This window comes from Podarcis melisellensis (genome assembly GCF_964234715.1).
Source record: "Podarcis melisellensis genome assembly, chromosome: 5".
Classification (NCBI taxonomy): Eukaryota; Metazoa; Chordata; class Lepidosauria; order Squamata; family Lacertidae; genus Podarcis; species Podarcis melisellensis.
Window position 1 is genome coordinate 51243380 of NC_138537.1, and position 18401 is coordinate 51261780.

General features: G+C 41.0%; 1 protein-coding gene and 1 long non-coding RNA gene across 2 annotated transcripts; one reads left to right on the top strand and one right to left on the bottom strand.

Annotated features, from left to right (window-relative positions):
- The first annotated feature begins 1192 nt into the window (after window positions 1–1192).
- Window positions 1193–18176, top strand: LOC309370426 (pancreatic lipase-related protein 2-like). The gene is made up of 13 exons (XM_081912204.1): window positions 1193–1582; window positions 4153–4201; window positions 5663–5817; window positions 7177–7302; window positions 7724–7858; window positions 8954–9083; window positions 11355–11468; window positions 11551–11673; window positions 12555–12673; window positions 14314–14443; window positions 15658–15769; window positions 16862–17029; window positions 17495–18176. Exons 1-13 carry the CDS (start codon window positions 1580–1582, stop codon window positions 17556–17558), a joined length of 1428 nt encoding a protein of 475 aa, XP_081768330.1. The 5' UTR covers window positions 1193–1579; the 3' UTR covers window positions 17559–18176.
- LOC309370434 lies at window positions 14451–16846 on the bottom strand. Its single transcript, XR_014168561.1, has 3 exons — window positions 16510–16846; window positions 16367–16441; window positions 14451–14785 (listed from the first exon to the last, which is right to left on the bottom strand). It is a non-coding gene; the product is annotated as an uncharacterized lncRNA (long non-coding RNA).
- Window positions 18177–18401: the final 225 nt, after the last annotated feature.

Consider the following 18401-nt stretch of genomic DNA (forward strand, 5'->3'; position numbering starts at 1 on the left):
CAATATCATAAAGGTAAAGGGACCCCTGACCATTAGGTCCAGTCGTGACCGACTCTGGAGTTGCGGCGCTCATCTCGCTTTATTGGCCGAGGGAGCCAGCTTCCAGAGCAGTGCATGGAAACACCGTTTACCTTCCTGCCAGAGTGGTACCATTTATCTACTTGCACTTTGAGGTGCTTTCGAAACTGCTAGGTTGGCAGGAGCAGGGACCGAGCAACGGGAGCTCACCCCGTCACGGGGATTCGAACCGCCAACCTTCTGATCGGCTAGTCCTAGGCACTGTGGTTTAACCCACAGTGCCACCCGCGTCCGAAACAATATCATAGGAGTCTTCATAATCCAAAGGAAATAAGGCACAAACAAACAAACAAACAAAATTTTAGAGAAAGCAATCAGGAAGTCTAGAGCTGTACTGATGCAGCAGGCACAATATTCTCCATTTTGGAAGTATTAACATACAGTATGTAATAAATGGCCACCAACTCACAGAGAAAGCATCTGGTTTCTTTTCCCCCTTCAGTATTGCTACACCGTGAGTTATTTTCTCTGCAAGGGCTATTCACAGCCGAAATTATTTTTAAAGGACTAGGAAATTATGCAACCACATCTGGAAACATAGAAAGCTGTCTTATCTTCTAGCCGAGTAAGATTATCTTCCATGAAAACAGTCTTAACAGTGAGTCAGTAAGTGACTGTGGAGGCCAGTTTTGGATCTACATGTCCTTCCACAGTGAGGACATAGGTTTCTGGGCAGAGTTGATCATTGTGAGGGTCTGCCAAATGTGCCTTCCTATTAGCTCATTTCTCCTTTTCGCCCTGAGCTTGTTAATCTTCAAAGTCCATGACACATTTGGTAAAGCCTGTTCTCCAATTGGAGTGCTAGCAGGACAGTCTTATACTGTCAAACTGTTGGCCCACCCAACCCAGGATGGTCTACACTGCGTAGCAGTGGCTGTCCAGGATTTCAGACAGGCCTTATCTGGAGAGGCTGGGGATTGAACCTGTTTCTTCTGCATGCAAAGCAGATGCTCATACCACTGAGCTATAGCCCTTCCCCATTAAAGTTACAACATTAGCACAGGCCCTGGGTCCTAACTGGATAACTCTTTACTCATAGATGATGAAGAGTTAGGTAACTCCACATTTCTCGTCCCCACAGTCTCTTTCATCAATTTAAATACTCATGTGACTTCAGGAAGTAACATACAAAATATTAGCTCCTCCTATGTCTGTTGTTGAAGTAAATGGTGAAACTTCAGAGGGAGTCAGTCCACAAACAATGAGTCAAAGATGACAGAGGCAGGAGGATGAAGCAAGCAGGAAGGAATAGCAGAAGCCCAAATATTACAAGCTGCCTGGCTGTTTCATGCATATAAAACTGCATGATTAGCATCCATAGAGGGAACATACACTCCTACCAACTTGGATCTTCTCCAGGCATATCATTTCCGGAAGAATATTATTTGTCAGTTCTCTCTCTCTGTGAGTCTTATGTGCACAGGAGGGAGAGATAGCACAGTAGCAGGAGAGAACCATCTGAAAGGGGATTTCACAGCATTTTTGAACTTCAGGCTTTAGAATGGTAAGTGAATCGTCATACATACTGATATTCAGGGTAACTTATTTTATGTGGAAAAGACTATTTTCTGTAAAAGAATGGAAATGCAACAGGGAAACTAGGTTTTATTATCCAGTCTTAATATAGAAAGACAACCAATGATATTTTAATAAATACAGTGGTACCTCTAGTTATGGACTCATTCTGTTCCGGGGTGCCATTTGCACCCTGAAAAGTCCGTAACTAGAGCAGCGCTTCTAAGCGCGCGGCACAATAGAACACTTCTGCATATGCGCAAAGCATGCAGAACGCTTCTAAGTGCGCACACATGGTGAAATCTGGAAGTATACATTCCTAGGTTTGCCGCGTTCACAAGCGGAAAAGACGCAACATGAACCTAACGCAACACGAGGTATGACAGCAGCTTACTGCTGTAAACTGATCCAAAAGGAAATGCCAGAATTCCTAGCATTTGAAGGTTATGTGGAAGACTATGTGGAAGACTAAGGCTCTGTGGTGGTGAACTAATGACATCTCCACATTCATGTGCCTTCTGATTCATAGCAAATATTTTGCAGTATGATTCTCACACCCACCCCATACTATGCTTCTTAATTGCTATCTTGGTTCAATTCCAAGAAGCACTGCCATAGTGTAGGAGGCCAGGAATGAGGATTAGGTATTTCATGTACAGTATTTGATACTACTGCCTGCCTTGGTTTACAAGTGCTTTGCTGGATTTTACAAGCCCAAAGACTTTTGCAACACAAGAGGAGGGTTCCTTTCCATCATACAATACAATAAAAAATAAATTAATTATAAAACAGTAAAGAGCAAAGAAAATAAAAAGTCCTCCCTTCTCACAGGTGAATCTTAACTCTTATCCCACTCAGAACTCTCCCAGTTCTCACCTGGGAGCTTCCCTTTCTTCTTCCAGCTTCCCAGTCTGAGATATCTTCCCTTCCCTGCCTCTCACACATGGTTCTTTGCCTTCATGTGTGTACAGTCCCCTCATTGACCCAGAGTAGAGGACACCAAAACAAGGAAAAAAGAAGAAAAAGAAGCAGGAAGATAAAAATAATAAAAGATAGTAATAATAATATTAATTTTATACCCCACCCATCTGGCTGGGTTTCCCCAGCCACTCTGGGTGGCTTCCAACAAAACACTAAAATACAATAACCTATTAAACATTAAAAGCTTCCCTTAACAGGGCTGCCTTCAGATGTCTTCTAAAAGTTTGGTAGTTATTTCTCTCTTTAACATCTGGTGGGGGGACGTTCCACAGGGTGGATGCCACTACCGAGAAGGCCCTCTGCCTGGGTCCCTGTAACTTGGGTTCTCACAGCGAAGGAACTGCCAGAAGGCCCTCGGCGCTGGGCCTCAGTGTCCGGGCAGAACGATTCTTCTTAAAGAAGAAAAAGGGAAAGAGGGAGAAATAAAAAGGGCTTCCAATTCTCTGCCAGTTATATACATATAAAGGTTATTCAAAGTATTCATTCCAGAATGAAATGCAGCTGTTCCTCGTTCTGCTAGGTGATATTTTCCCAGTCTCCAGATCCAGACATCTCAAGTTTGTTCATTTCCCCTTTCAAACAAAAAGTCTTAAAGGGCTTCTCCAATTATTATTATTGATAAGTGTCAAAAAGGCTTCCCCAGTCCAGCATAACAACTATACCTCCAAAAACTTCAAGAGCCATTCCTCCATGTTGAAAAATAATATATCCTTCATCTTTAGTCACACAGAAGTCTCTCTGCTGTGATCTTTTATTAAAACAGTGATCCATAGATAAAACAGTGATCCACAGCTAGACTGTTTTTGTTTTTTTAACTCCTTCCATTTCTGCTTCTTTCATTCTTTTTTCAGGAATGTTGCCAGAGGCTTGGTAGCTTTTCTCTCTCAGCTCTTTCTCTACCAGCTCAGAATATTTCTTAATCTCTCCATCCGTGGTTTCATTGCACTCCTCTAACATCGTAACTCCACCCCTTGATTGGTTCACTCCTCTAGGCACCTGTGTGAAGGTCCTCTCCATTTCACCATCTATTGCCTCTAGCTTTAGTGTTCCACTCTCCTCTTCTGGCAGCCCTTTATCAATATTATTCTCCAAAGGATATGTGTCTTCTTTAACCTCATCTTTTCTGGTCCATTTTCATTCACCATCTTGTCCAGTAATTGCCGCATGATGCAAACAGTCCAACAGTGTTTTTGTCCTGCTAAGTATTCTTGGTATTATTAAAAACTCACTCTCCACCTTAGGGACTTACAGTTTCCGCCTTAAAAGCTTGAGTCTCCCATCGAGGCAAGTTTTGTTTTTGTGTGTCACATATCTAAGGCCCAATGCATCCCTGTTATGTTTGCTACAGAGAAGAGAATAAACAGCACCCACAGTATTTCATGTCTAGCTGGGAAGGCTATAAGGTCATGGGGGAAGGGGACCTTGTACTGTGCTGATATTGGCTGCACTGTTAAGCAACTTGTTTCAGCAAATGAGTGGTTCTGGAATACTAAAACTGCCATTGCATAGATGCATAACATCTATTGCATAACATATATATTTAACATTGCATAACATGTATGTTTAAATTTATTGCAGATTCCTGTAGTTTGGATTGGTGCTTTCCTCCTCCTTGGCACAGCAGAAGGTGAGGCAATACTTTACACATTATGTATTTCAAGAGAACAATTTCATGATTAGACAAACTAAGCCAAAGCCTCTCCCAGTTTGCCACCAAATGGCATCAACATCCTTTTGACTGGCAGAGAACCAAAGACTGAAACTTTCTAGAAACTCACTTTGCAATTTGTGGCATGGCAATGTGACATTTAGGGGATGCGCCACAGCTCAGTGGTAGAACGTCTGCTTTTCATGTGGAAGTTTCCAGATTCAATCCACTAAATTGCTAAAGCAGGACTGGAAAAGAGTCCCTTCCTGAAAACCTAGAGAGCCGCTGCCAGTCAGTGTAGTGAACTAGATGGACTGGAGGCAATACCTCCGAGATGTTTGACTGAAATTTAGTGACAACCAGGCTCTTTTGTTACAGTTCTGTGTGGACAACCTTTATTCCAGGATAGTAAACATATGGAGGAAGAATAGGCTTTTATTGTCAACCTCTACACATTTATTAGGCTTCTGCATAGAACCTATGCATGTACACATTTACAGCATCCAACCAGAGACATCCTTAAAATGATCTGTGGACACACATTTAAACATATGCATTCTTACAAGAGCAATGGGTCAAACGCAGACTATACTTAAGTAATGTCTAGCCTATCCCATTGATTTTAATGGGAATTAAGATATGGTTAACTTCTTTATAATTTATTTCAATTCAACAGTTTCTATATTGCTTAATTACAATTGTCTTTAAGTGGCGCACAAGAAACTCAGTGCATAAAACTGTTGATTATGATTGGCTTTGGTTAATAAAAGAAGAATTTCCTAAATTCCTGTCTGGTAAGGGAGCTACAGCAGAGATTTAAAATCACAAAACTTCCAGCAAAGTAAAGCATGGGGATGTAGGCAACTAGACTTTTAAAATATCCCTTTTTAAGTTACTTACAAGGTTCCCCCTGTATTCCCTTTTAGCACAGAAAAGACCATGCAGATTGGAAAGTTTAAAAATGTTTTTTACTTACAAACACTTTCAAAGGTCAGATTCATGTGCTTTTCCATACAGCAGCAAGAGAAGAGAGGCAGTAAAGCTTAGCTTCAAAATTGGTGGTAAAATGGTTCTAAACATGTGGTCTGGGCTTGGAGTGATTAGCCCAGACATCTCTCTGGTCAGATTCACATGGTGGAAGGGAGTGAATAGAGAAACTTGACTTCCTTCGTTCCAAATTAAGCGTGCGTGACCTAGTTAAGTCTAGCAGAATAGCTTGATCCCTTAACCCCTTCTTGCATTAACTAGAGCTAAGCATGCTGGATATATGAGGCTAATTTATACCACTAAAATTTAGACAGTAGTCCTAACCACATTTACCTGTAAGTGTAGATCAAACTCACTATAATAATATGAGACATTTGTAATAGGTGATGCTATAGGTGATGCTATGTCTGGTGAATGCCATGTACTTAACAATTTGCCTTGCATGCTCTCTAGCCAATGAAGTCTGCTATAAAGATCTAGGTTGCTTTTCTGATAAGCCCCCTTGGTCAGGAATACCTGGGAGAAAGTTGTTTGGCTTACCAGCATCTCCGGAAAGCATGAATATATCTTTTTTGCTTTTCACTAGAGAGACTGGGAATCTTTCACAGGTGAGACAACCTTTTTTAATTGTTTATTTAAGAACTGTTGGCAATATCTGTGTATGCCTGTATGTGCTAGGCTTGATCCTGTCTAATCAGACAATGGCATTTGCTAAGACAGAGGTTCTCAGCCTCCTTTTCTCACCATTTGTATAACAGCAACCATCTGACAGGGTTGCCATGCCTGTGAATGACAGAAACTATGAAGCTCTTTCCACATTGAAAATGGTATCTCAGGCATAGGCAAACTCGGCCCTCCAGATGTTTTGGGACTACAATTCCCATCATCACTGACCACTGCTCCTGTTAGCTAGGGATTATGGGAGTTGTAGTCCCAAAACATCTGGAGGGCTGAGTTTGCCTATGCCTGTGGTATATAATTGCTAATGAGGGATGGGAGAGAAAGTCAGTTCAGTTCTCATTTGAAAGCTAACTCACCTGTCACGCTTTCCAAAACAAATCACAAACTGAAATGCAGCCGAGCTTTGAAATTCACACTCCTCTGAATTTTGCAATGCAGTTCTCCAGCCAAGAATGTGCACAGAAGTGCATCTACTCATGTAAAGTGTGCACATAATTGCATATATTACTGAAAATAACATAGAAAATGCATCATAACAGAAGAAAATGCTTTGGAAAAATGTGTACTTTGGGCAAATTGCATACAAAAATGTGCCTATTGGGAGAAATTGGCAGTAAAATGCTGAAGAAGTTTCATGATAACTTTTTTATATTAAAAAAATAGCTTGCAAATGTGGAAATATGGAGAGCTGAAAATTGGGAAAATGAGAAACTGAGAGAAACTGATACAGACATATTCACTCATCCTGATGGATAACTAATTCATTACAGTGGTAGCTTGGGTTAAGAACTTAATTCGTTCTGGAGGTCCGTTTTTAACCTGAAACTGTTCTTAACCTGAGGTACCACTTTAGCTAATGGGGCCTCCCACTCGTGCTGCACCACCGCCGCAGAATTTCTGTTCTCATCCTGAAGCAAAGTTCTTAACCCGAGGTACTATTTCTGGGTTAGTGGAGTCTGTAACCTGAAGCGTATGTAACCTGAAGCGTCTGTAACCCGAGGTACCACTGTATAGGAATTGAGATATATACGCTTGTAAAGCAGGCTAGAGATGAGCTAGCATTGAAATCTGTATTGCCAAGGAGCATATGAGTCACTTGAGGATTTGGAAAACCTCAGATTCTAGGATCTTTTCACAAGACATTAGTGCCAACAGTTGAAAAATCAAGCACAATTCTAGCCAGTAGAACTTTATGAGGATGTTGGTACCTGAGAATAAGTGAGAAAACATTCTTTGCTTTGAAGATCCTTAAAATAAATTAATTTTATATTTTTAATTCCCAACAGAAACTGTTATACACCGAAAAATCAACTGTTCAAAATTCTTATTTCTCTCCATTGAGGAAAACTAGCTTTGTTATCCATGGATTTACCAGTACTGGAAAATATGGCTGGGTTGTGGAGATGTGCTTGGTATGAGATTTATCTTGACTAGTTTCCTTCTTCAGTTACAGAATCTAGGACATGGGGAACAGGTGAACATTATGCAAACACACAGGCTCACAATAATAACAATGGGAATCAGGAGGTCATTTTGCCTTCTTCAAACTCGGGGGATGCATTGGTTTGCAAGAGTCTTTGGTGTCCTGCTCTAAAATCACACCTTACTGTACAGTTGCTGTCTACCTGTTGTGCACTGTGACCTGAATGGTGTAGGCTAAGCTGTGGAAGGTGGGCAGAAGGCTAGCCCTGCTTCTGGGTATGAGATTGGACTACCTAGTTTTTGGATCCTTTGAAACTGGTGATCAAGTACATTTGAAAGAACCTTCAGTGTTTCTGATTGCATTAGCAACCTCTAACATATTACTTTTTCTGAAACATACCTGTGATGCAGCTGCTGGTGAAGGTGGAGAACATAAACTGCATTACAGTAGATTGGGAAGATGGTGCCAAATGTACCTACTTCACAGCCGCAAGCAACATTCGTGTTTTAGGGGCTGTAACAGCTTATTTTATCAACACTTTAGCAGTAAGTATGATGTTACGTTTCAGAGCCAGATACCATATCCTACCAAATCAGCTCTTTTTAAAAAATATATTTTATGTTTTTCTCTATAGGTACAGAAAAAAATATGCATGTAATAGAAACATTATACATGCAAGAAGATTCTAAGCAGATAGCAGACCCAAGTATATTCAAATAAAATGCCAAATCTATTTTGTTATAGTAGCACCAACTTCCCCAATATGAATTCAGCCAGGTCAAATGCAGGTGCACCTCATCTTACGTAAGAGTTCAGTTCCAGGGATTATGCATAGATGTGGAAATTGCATCTTGCCAAACCCTTGGATCCACCCCACAACTAGTCAGCCTGCCTTCTATAAGGGGGGAGGGAAAGAGAGGACCCTCAGCATTCCCACAGCCAGTGCGCTAAGTGGGCATTGCCCCACAAGCAAGGCTAAGAGCTTCAGAGCTCTTTTCACACAAGGACCGCTTGGAGTTACCCACTGTGAAAAGTGCTTTGAAGCTCTTGGCTTTGTCTCTTGGGGAAGGCCTGCTCACTGTGCTGACTCTAGAAGTGTTAGGGATACTTTTGCAAGATCTTGCAGGAAGTCGAATTGTTGCATGGAGACTCAAGAGAACAACCCTACCAGTCCACCTTCAACTGTGTATAGCCGAAATTGTGCAAGTCAAATGTACTTGAGATGAGGTATTACTGCATGCTATAAATGGATACCAACTTTGTATGTAGCGTCCTAGATTTCATTCCGTTCCCACTTTATACCCTTTTATGTAATTTTTGCATTCATTTTTTCACATTCTGCCAACAAGTTGCACATGCTGTACAGTTTTATTCATCTTTTGAAGCAAGGGCGGTATGTCTCGTTTCACTGCTTGAGGAAAAACAGGAAGTGACCCCCACCTTGCTTCTGCTGCCCCTGCCAAAGAATCCTTAACTTATCCAGTTCACTCAATGTAGCCAGTGTGAATATAAGCCCTGAGTCCATGTCAATTGCATTACAGTGCTTGTGCAAAACTCTCTGCTGCATAATGTAAGAATGATGTCTCCTTTACTAATCATTTGAGCTTATATATTCCCCACCCCCATTCTTGAATCACTAGGAAGTGTATCACTATTGTCCATCCAAGATCCACCTCATTGGTCATAGTCTTGGTGCTCACACTGCTGGAGAAGTAGGAAGACGACTTCGAGGCTTTGTCAGACAATTTTCAGGCATTGGCAGAATAACTGGTATGAATTCCTATGAAATTGCATTTTAATCTGCGTTGTGTATGCACCATACATTTAAAGCACATTTCCCCCAAAGAATCCTAGGAACTGTATTTTAATCTCACAGAGCTACAGTTCCAAGCACCCATAGCAAACTACAAATCCCAGGATTCTGTTTGGGGGACAAGAGATGTGCTTTAAATGGATGGTGTGAATGCCACATGAGAAAGCTTGATTGGTGAAAGATATTCAGTGGGAAAATGTGGGATCTCATCTGATTGATAAAGGCAAACCAGATGCTTACCAAGCTCGTTCAGCTGCAACATCACTAGGAAATGCTGAAAGTATAAGGACCATTGATAAAAATGCACAGTAACACAATTGCAAGGCAAAACTTTACATCATATCAGTATAGCTGACTGAAAAAGATGTCATACATTCTGCATTTCATCTTTCTCACCACATTCCAGCCATGTAGAAGATTGTCAAAAGAAGGTGGGAGTGAAAAGAAAGGAGCTTGCAACGGGGAGTAGATGTGCTTTATCCTGATTTTTAGGACAAAAGATACTGGGTGGGCAAGGAGGTTTCTATAGTTTCATGTGATAGCAGACCATCATTTTGAGCCTTATTTACTGTGTCAGCATAAAGGCCTGGTGTAGATGTTACTGTTGAAGAAATTTAAAAGGGGTTCCTAGACCGGAGGTAGCACTTCCAGAAACCCAAAGAAAAGGGTGCAGGCTGCATGTAAAAATATAGGCCTTCATTGAAATAAAAATGTTCACAGGGACAGCCCAAAAAATAAAGAGGCTATGAAGTGACATACAGGAGCATGAACTCTTATACACTTCTATGCTAGCCTGTGATTACAAACAACCAATCAAAGGATTAGAACAACTTTCCCATAGCAATTACAATCCATAGTCATCATTTGAAATCAATCAGAAATCCTTAGCTAACCTACCCCAACCTTCTCATTATAATAATATGTCATTAAACACTGCCATCCTTCAAGAACTAATTTAATTAATTTTCGATTAATTAAACTATTCCTTACCTTTCTACAAAGAACTGTTATTAATAATTTATTATTAATATATCCTTTCTCTATGTTAACTTAAAATTAAATGATACTGTTCCACCGCGCTAGTCTCCTTTCATGTATTCTCAATTTCTATCCTTTCATATTCGAATACAGAATTTTCTTAATCTCCACTTAAAACAATCTGGTTTTTTTTTTCTTCTAGGAGGAGTTGGTGAGGGTTCATATATGGATTGCTGAAGAGCACTGCTAATATGTCCGCTCACCTTTTCCAGTGGGTGGTGTTGCAGCCAGGCATCCAGGCTGCTGCAGTGATCTGGCGGGGGGCAGAGATTGACACCCCCCTTGTGCCATCCCAACCATGTCATGGGCACTGGGTGGGACCACACCCAGGGGTGGCCCTGCTGTCCAATCAGCACTGATAGGGGGCGTGGCCATGGGAAACATAAACCACAGTGCAGCCAGGGGCCTCTCTATCGCCCTTTGCCAAATCTCCTACCCACCCACCCTCTTTTTTATGCTTTGCAATGACACAACCTCGCTATGGACAAATGTCGTCTGCAATACTGTTGGGACTGGGTAGGAATTTTTTTCCACTTGGCAAATTGGCACCAGCCATTTGGTTTTCACCTACCTTGTAGCAATTGTTACAACTTTGTGAGCTTAGGCATTGGGTAAGCCTTTGTTTGGATGGAGGGGAGGTTGTAGCCTCCATCTGCCCCTCCTCATTAAGGGTATCCGGGGGTGTGGATTCTTTCCGATGCCTGGATGTAGGCTAGGGCCATGCCATGACCCCAATGGGGACCCCTCAGTGTGCCCATATTTGATGTAAGTCATAGGGCTCCCCCTATTGGTGGTTTACCCTTAGATGGATTCCCTGCAGATGGGCAGGATTGGAGATATAGTCTGGCTATACCCAATGCCTCAGCCTAACCACTCACATCTGTAACCCATAAAGTTGTGGCCTATTTGAACCCATAAACCTAAATACTTATGTCCATGTGTTTATTAAGCACTAGGGAAGTGTGGGTCACGAAGTCTTGGCACACAGCAAATATGAGCTTTAACAAAAGGGAGATAGAAAAATCTCCTTCATTACCATTCCTAATCAGGATGCAGAAGTGTCTCCCAAGCTTGGGATCTCAAATGTTGTTGGACTAATGGTCAGGGATTTGGGGGGTTGTATTCTTGGACCCAGAAAAAAACAAAACAGGTTTTCTAATTCCTAACTGGATTATTTTATGTTTATTTAGGCTTGGATCCAGCTGGGATAGGTTTTGAAGGTTTCCCTGATATGGTCAGGCTGGATCCTTCTGATGCTCAATTTGTGGATGTCATACATACCAATGCTGGAAAGTTTCCGATAGGTAACTGCCAAACACACATGAATTTTGTGCTGAAAGTTGAAGCATGGACCAAACCATTTATTGCACTATGAATCTGTTTCAGGATTTGGTATGTTCAATGCCACTGGTGATCTTGACTTTTACCCCAATGGTGGAAGGGTTATGCCGGGATGTGATGATAAGAATACAACACTAGTTGAAACTGACTTTGAGGGCTTTGATACAGGTAAGCCTGTCTGCATTGTTTATAGCAGGGGTTGTCAAACTTTTTGGACCAGTGGGCATAGTTCAAGTTTTGAAAGTGTGCTGGGGACACCAGTTACAAGTATGGCTGCTATGGGGAGAGTGCCATATCATAAAATTAGAGAGACAACCATCCTGACAACTTTATGTTTACCTTGGGAAGTCAGCTATGTCCTACTGGTTCTAACTGTGGAGATCACATAATAATGATTACACACAGAGGTAACAACAACACCAGGAAGGTGGTCACATCACGCACATTCTGATTTCACAGAAATCGCTTAGAAAGTACTTGCACATTTTGCACCATAACTTTTTTCTAGGAGGGCTAGAGATAAGAAAGAAAGAAAGAAAGAAAGAAAGAAAGAAAGAAAGAAAGAAAGAAAGAAAGAAAGAAAGAAAGAAAGAAAGGTCAGAGTCCAAGACAAAGGAACCAATGAAGGTGTTTGTGGGTACCATGAGCCCTGGTTTATAGCATATGCATGCAGAGTCTGCTTATATAGCAAGCTGAAACCAGAAAGGGGGCAACTTGCTCCATTCCATGTGTGGCTTCTAATTTATATTTGTAATTTACTTTACTTGTGCTATATCTGCCATACTCTGTGGTTTATAGGAAACAACTCTGTATCCTGAGCTCTAGGATGGTGCTGCAGCATGCAAAATATGCAGGTGCTATTCTTACATAGAGCCTTGAATTTAGTAGACAAGATTTGATAGATAGAGCACAAAGACCATCCACCACACTTAAATGTTCTGCAATTCAGGACAAATATGGATGTATGTTGGTGTTTGTTGTACCATGAGTGATGTTGGATGGGATTGTAAAGCTCTTCACTGCAGCTTTTTTTGTTTTTTTTTTTGCAGAAATGCAGGGTGTTGGAAACTGTCACCACTCAAGAAGCCATGAGTACTATAGGTACAGCATTCTCTTTCCTGGAGGATTTGTTGCTTACCCATGTGAATCATATGAATCTTTCCAAGAGGTAAGCATGGTGGTCTAGTTTGATTAGATTATATCAGAATAGCAGGGCCAATACCAGACTTGGCAAGGGACACAGGACTTGGCACAGTGCCAATGAGGGGCCCTCCACCCCCACTCTGCAGCTAGGGCAGGGCCAAGCATATACTACAGATCTATGAAATCAATAAATATTCTGCATCTAAATTTTATTCCATAGAAGAATTGCATTTTCAAAGCTTTACTAACAGAACTCAAGTTTCAAATGTTAATCTTACAAAACTTCTTTCTCACAGGCTGAGCCCAATGTGAGACTTGAGAACATATTTTACTAAAATGTAGCTTTTCCAGTTAGGAATACAAAACGCTCTGTCTCTCTTTCTCCTTCCTGCTACATGCTGAGCCAACGCCCAGAGAGAGAGACTACACATAGTTTTTGCACACACAAGCAATTTCATTAGCATATATAAACATTTGTAATAGTATCCAAACCTTGTGATTCAGTCACAACCTCAAGCTGCCTCACCTTGAGTGGAAAAAACACCAGTTCCATGGAAAAATACTGGCCATTTGTTTAAACATTCTTTACAGTAACTTGAATACAATGCATTTAAAATATCCAACATTTTATGTAATAGAAGAAGACTATGTAATAGAGGAAGACTGGCCCGTACGGGCAGGGGTACCTTTACCTTTACCTTTAAACATAAACTTGCACAGACTCCGTACACATCAAGGGTTAGGCACAAAGACTTTCAGAGCAGAATGTGAGTGTCAGGCAGCCTTGAATATAAAAGGATGTCACATAGAGGAGGGAGAAAGGTTGTTTTCTGCTGCTCCAGAGAAGCGGACACGGAGCAATGGATCCAAACTACAAGAAAGAAGATTCCACCTAAACATTAGGAAGAACTTCCTGACAGTAAGAGCTGTTTGACAGTGGAATTTGCTGCCAAGGAGTGTGGTGGAGTCTCCTTCTTTGGAGGTCTTTAAGCAGAGGCTTGACAACCATATGTCAGGAGTGCTCTGATGGTATTTCCTGCTTGGCAGGGGGTTGGACTCGATGGCCTTGTGGTCTCTTCCAACTCTATGATTCTATGATTCTATGAATACCAAGACCTCTCACTGTAGAAATTAAGGGCAATTCAACTACCGCATCCCATCAGTGCAAGGATTTCTGCTTGCACAACAGGACTTCCCCCTCCCCCTTCCTCAGGCATGCCCCAAGCCCTCCCCAGATCTGCCCTGGAGAGTTCTGGGAACCACTAGAACAGATTTAGGGAGTGTGCAGGTGGAGGAGAGGGGAGAATGATCCATTGTGTAAGCAGAAAACCTTGTATTGATGGAACAAGAAAGTTAGAAGTATGTTGGTTACAATCCCATGAATCAGCTGCATTCCAAACCTTGTTTACCAGGGATTAAGTTCCATTGACTTCAACCAGACTTGCTTTTGAATACTCAGGGTTAGTATTTTTGCAGGTATTGCAGGTATTGAGTACTCCAGGTTAGTATGGGGGAAATTGCAATACAAAAATAATAATTCATACCCCTCATAGTTTGAGACAATGAGGCGGAACAGCAACAAAGGATACTTGAACTGACACCATAACAAATGTTTGAATGGAAAAAAGCAAATGCTCTCTTGACCAATGCATTATTTTCTCCTAGGGAAATTGCTTTCCATGCCCCAGAGAAGGCTGTCCAATGATGGGCCACTATGCTGATCGGTTCCATAATAAACTGAGGAATAACAACCCAAAGTACTTTTTAGATACAGCACCTAAGAAGCCATTTACCAGTAAGTGCACAAATTAAAGTCAGTTCAGTACAGATACACATGGGTGTCATTGCCGTGGAATCTGTTGATATACAAGACTCTTTTCAGCAGTCCATGCAGTGATCACAGTTTTGGGAATCAAAACAGGACACATAACTGTGACTTCCCCATTGTTTTCCATGCAGAGAAATGAACACGTTTTCAACTGGAATCATTTCCAAGTGCCAACACAGTGCAGGGTGGATTGTTGTGGATTTTCTTATCCCAGGTGACCTTGTACAAGCCCCAAGAATGTGTTTGAAGTTGCAAGGAACAGATTACAAAGTTCCTGGTCAATTTTCTCTCTCTCTCCAAGTGTGAAGCCTTTGATAAGAAACATAGAAAGCTGCTTTATGCTGAGTCAGACCATTGGTCCATCTAACTCAGTACAGTCTTCACTAACTAGCTGTTGCTCTTTGGGGTTTCAGACAGAAATCCTACCTGGAGATGCCATGGATATAACCTGGAATCTCCTGCATGCAAAGCACGTGTTCTGTCACTGAGCTACAGCATTTCAATGTGTGAAATGATTAAAGATCACATATCAACAAGCACAGGAAGCAATCACATGTGCATGGATAATATTCACACACCTTCATGCTGCAATCCTAATTATGCATAACCAGGAAGCATATCTCTCTGACCTCATTGAGATTCATTTCTTAAACATAAAATTCCCATTCCTAATTAGGATTGTCTAATTGGGCAATGTTGATGATCGAGGTACAAATAAATGCTGTTTTTCCATGGGCAAAATACATAGGGAAAGGCAATGAAATACTTCACACATTTGGGCACTGCACATTTTTCTTTTTTCCCTTTCTTTTTGCTAGTTTTAAAATTCAAGGGGGGGGGATAACTGGGCCAAATATAGCACCAGCTTCTTAACAATTAAAGAAATTAAGCTCTTCCCACACTGCAGTGGATTTAAAATCATACACCTTTAAATTTATTTTAATAATCTAAGCTTTGAACCAACACAGCAACAGTGGCCTGGATCCAAACTTCAAGTAATGAAAGTCTTGTTTAATTCACCTCTTCCCAAATTTCTTAAATTAAAGGCTATTAAAGTAACCACGGTTGCTTTTTCATTTGCCTCCGGCATGAATGCTAAATGCATACAATTCTTCCTCTCTATTTGCAGTTCTTGCTCTTCCTACTTTCATATCTTGATTCATTATATATTTATTGTGTAGGCTGGCTATATAATATATCGGTCAAGCTATCTGGAATGTCAGGCGTGAAGGGAGAAATGGACATAGCTTTCCAAATGAAAGATGGAAAGACAAAAGAATACCAAATTGGGAGGTATGTTTTATGATATAGTGAAATAGCAGGTTTTGCAGTTTTGCTCATACATGATTCAATTAATAATCGTTAAACATGTTGATAAGTTGTGTGCAGATATTTCACAAGTCAGCTGTTCTGTTTATATGCTGTGATGTTAATGTACACATAGTTTCAGTTGCCTGTCATCAGGGCTATCTTAAGCATATGCGGCGCCGGGGTGCAAAGATCCGCCCAGTGCCCCTCCCCAGGTTGCCCAGTCCCAGGCGCGCAGGAGGGCAGAGCCGGCTGGCCGCCTCAGCATCTCACTGGCTCAGTTGCCCCTGAACTCGTGGTGCAGAGCCGCCCGCAGCAGAAGAGTCCGCCGCGGTGTTCTGACCGACAGACGGGCTCTTCCCCAGATTCTACTCTTGGGCCTCAGACTCTCAGCTTGGCACCCCTGAGAGCTCAGCGCTCAGGTGCCCCACACCCCTACTGCCTATGGGTAAGACGGCCCTGCCTGTCACAGTTAAATAATTGCAGGTATGACAGTCCACAGCCTGCTGGTGCTCTGAGGAATGTACAGTATAGGGCTGCTATGGACACCAACAATTTTTTAACCTTAAATATGGAACCTACTTTTACTCTTTTGAATGTGCCTCTCTCTTTCTCTGTATGTGTCTTTTGCCACCCCTGCTTCTCTTAAAAGAAATCCTAAACAAAAACAGAAAGTTGTCAGATCAGAGAGGAAGCTGTTTCAATTTAAACTTATCATATGACGCCTAAATAACACAAACAACTAAAACAATTAAATGATCGATCAGTCCTTACAATGGAGAACGGACAGCACTGTAAAAGATCAGAGCAGATTTTATAACACCTTGATGCCCTCTTTTAGAAGTTGGTATGTAATAATAATGTGCAACAATGTCATGGATTTATTGGGTGATCTTTAACAAGTCAGGCTTTCAGCCTCACCTGCTCATCCATCTTGAAATATATGTACGTGAGTGACACGAAATGTGAATGAGCAACAATAATTCTGCAGATTACCTGACTATTAAATTGACAATTGCAAAGCACAACTGTTATACTGATGCTCTCTAATGACTTTCATTGCTTGCCCATTTTCAGTGGCAGCCTTAACCAAGGGCAAACCTACTCAAAGCTCATCAGTGTTGAAATTAATCCTGTAAAAGCTTCAAGAGTTGAATTTATTTGGCATAAGAAGATCTTCACTTCATTCTGGGCTAAACTGGGAGCTGAAAGAGTGCGCCTAGTCCGTGGAAAGGATGGGCATGAGTAAGTATGGCTATTCTGAATGTTTTGATTTCATGATTTATACCATCAGGGCCAGGAGGTGTCGTAATCTGGGCAGCCCAGGACCTCCATGCAAACTGCCCTGGCTTGTGCCCTAGAGAGGTCACTTTGGTGCTGTGAATGCAGCAAAAACAATGCAGGAGGCAGAAATTACAAGTTACCAGTCCCTGCAGTCACAGCATCCACTGAGATTCTTCAGTAGTCAAGGCCAGAGCTCCCCATTCCTGCTTTAAAGACTACTTGAATGATTAACAATTCTGTTGGAACAAACCACAACTTTCCAGTTGAGAAAATCATGTACATTCCTTAACTTACCAGTCTTATGCTCACACTTGGCTATCTCTGCTTCTTTTCAACATTCAGCGAAATATATTGAGGAGGGGCAAGAAAAACTTATTGGAAGTGAGAGATTTATTGACATGGTGGTTTCTGCCTTTTCTCTCCCAGATCCTTCTTTTGTGGCAATGGGACAGCAACACATGGAGTTCCTCAAATACTTACACCTTGCTGAGCATTAAAAGGAAGCAGATTATGTATATGTAAACTACAAGAACATAGAACTGCTTTTTTCATTTGGCCACTGTAAGAGCTTGAATGTTTGAAACATAGTTGTACTTCTTTCTTAGTCTGCTCTGTGCAAAATCATGGTTTGTTTTTAAAACAAGAAGTCATTATTATAATTTCTATCTGCTTCTAAATACATGAAAGTACTGTAGACATAAAAAATGGATGTTTTGATGTATGCTGGGAGTTCATTCCACATCCAGAACTGAATTGATTGAATTGATATGTCCAAATGGTGAAATTTGTGCGCATGTGTGTATTTATATGTGTATGTTTAATAGGAATCTGTTGCTCACATTTCTACAGAGACATCCCACCTCACATTTTGAGCATCAAGTAGCAAAGCATGATATGTACATAACAATAGCTGCTCCAGACTATATTGAACACTCATACAAAATATTGTATTTAGTGCTTCGTAGAGATGGTATATTATTTTCTGTTACAATAGCTGTGTGCCTTTTAGCTGAAGAGCAGGGGTATGTATGCATTTATTGTCAGACTAATTAATGAATGGCTGCAAAAAAAAAACCACAATAAAGAAATTGCAACAAATGAGTAAAAATGTTGCTTGCTTTCTTATTTTAGTACCCGTGATAGAATCCCAAACTCTCTCTACAAGTCTATAAATGGTGAGAGAATGCCATCTATCTATCATCTATCATCTATCTATCTATCTATCTATCTATCTATCATCTATCTATCTATCATCTATCTATCTATCATCTATCTATCTATCTATCTATCTATCTATCTATCTATCTATCTATCATCATCTATCTCTATCTAT

What these genes read in the sequence shown, in the direction of transcription:
- LOC309370426 (XM_081912204.1), top strand. An exon ending in TGCTGGAAAGTTTCCGATAG is followed by an intron (nt 11,469 to 11,550) that starts GTAACTGCCAAA and finishes AATCTGTTTCAG; the next exon opens with GATTTGGTATGTTCAATGCC. An exon ending in CGTGGAAAGGATGGGCATGA is followed by an intron (nt 17,030 to 17,494) that starts GTAAGTATGGCT and finishes TTTCTCTCCCAG; the next exon opens with ATCCTTCTTTTGTGGCAATG.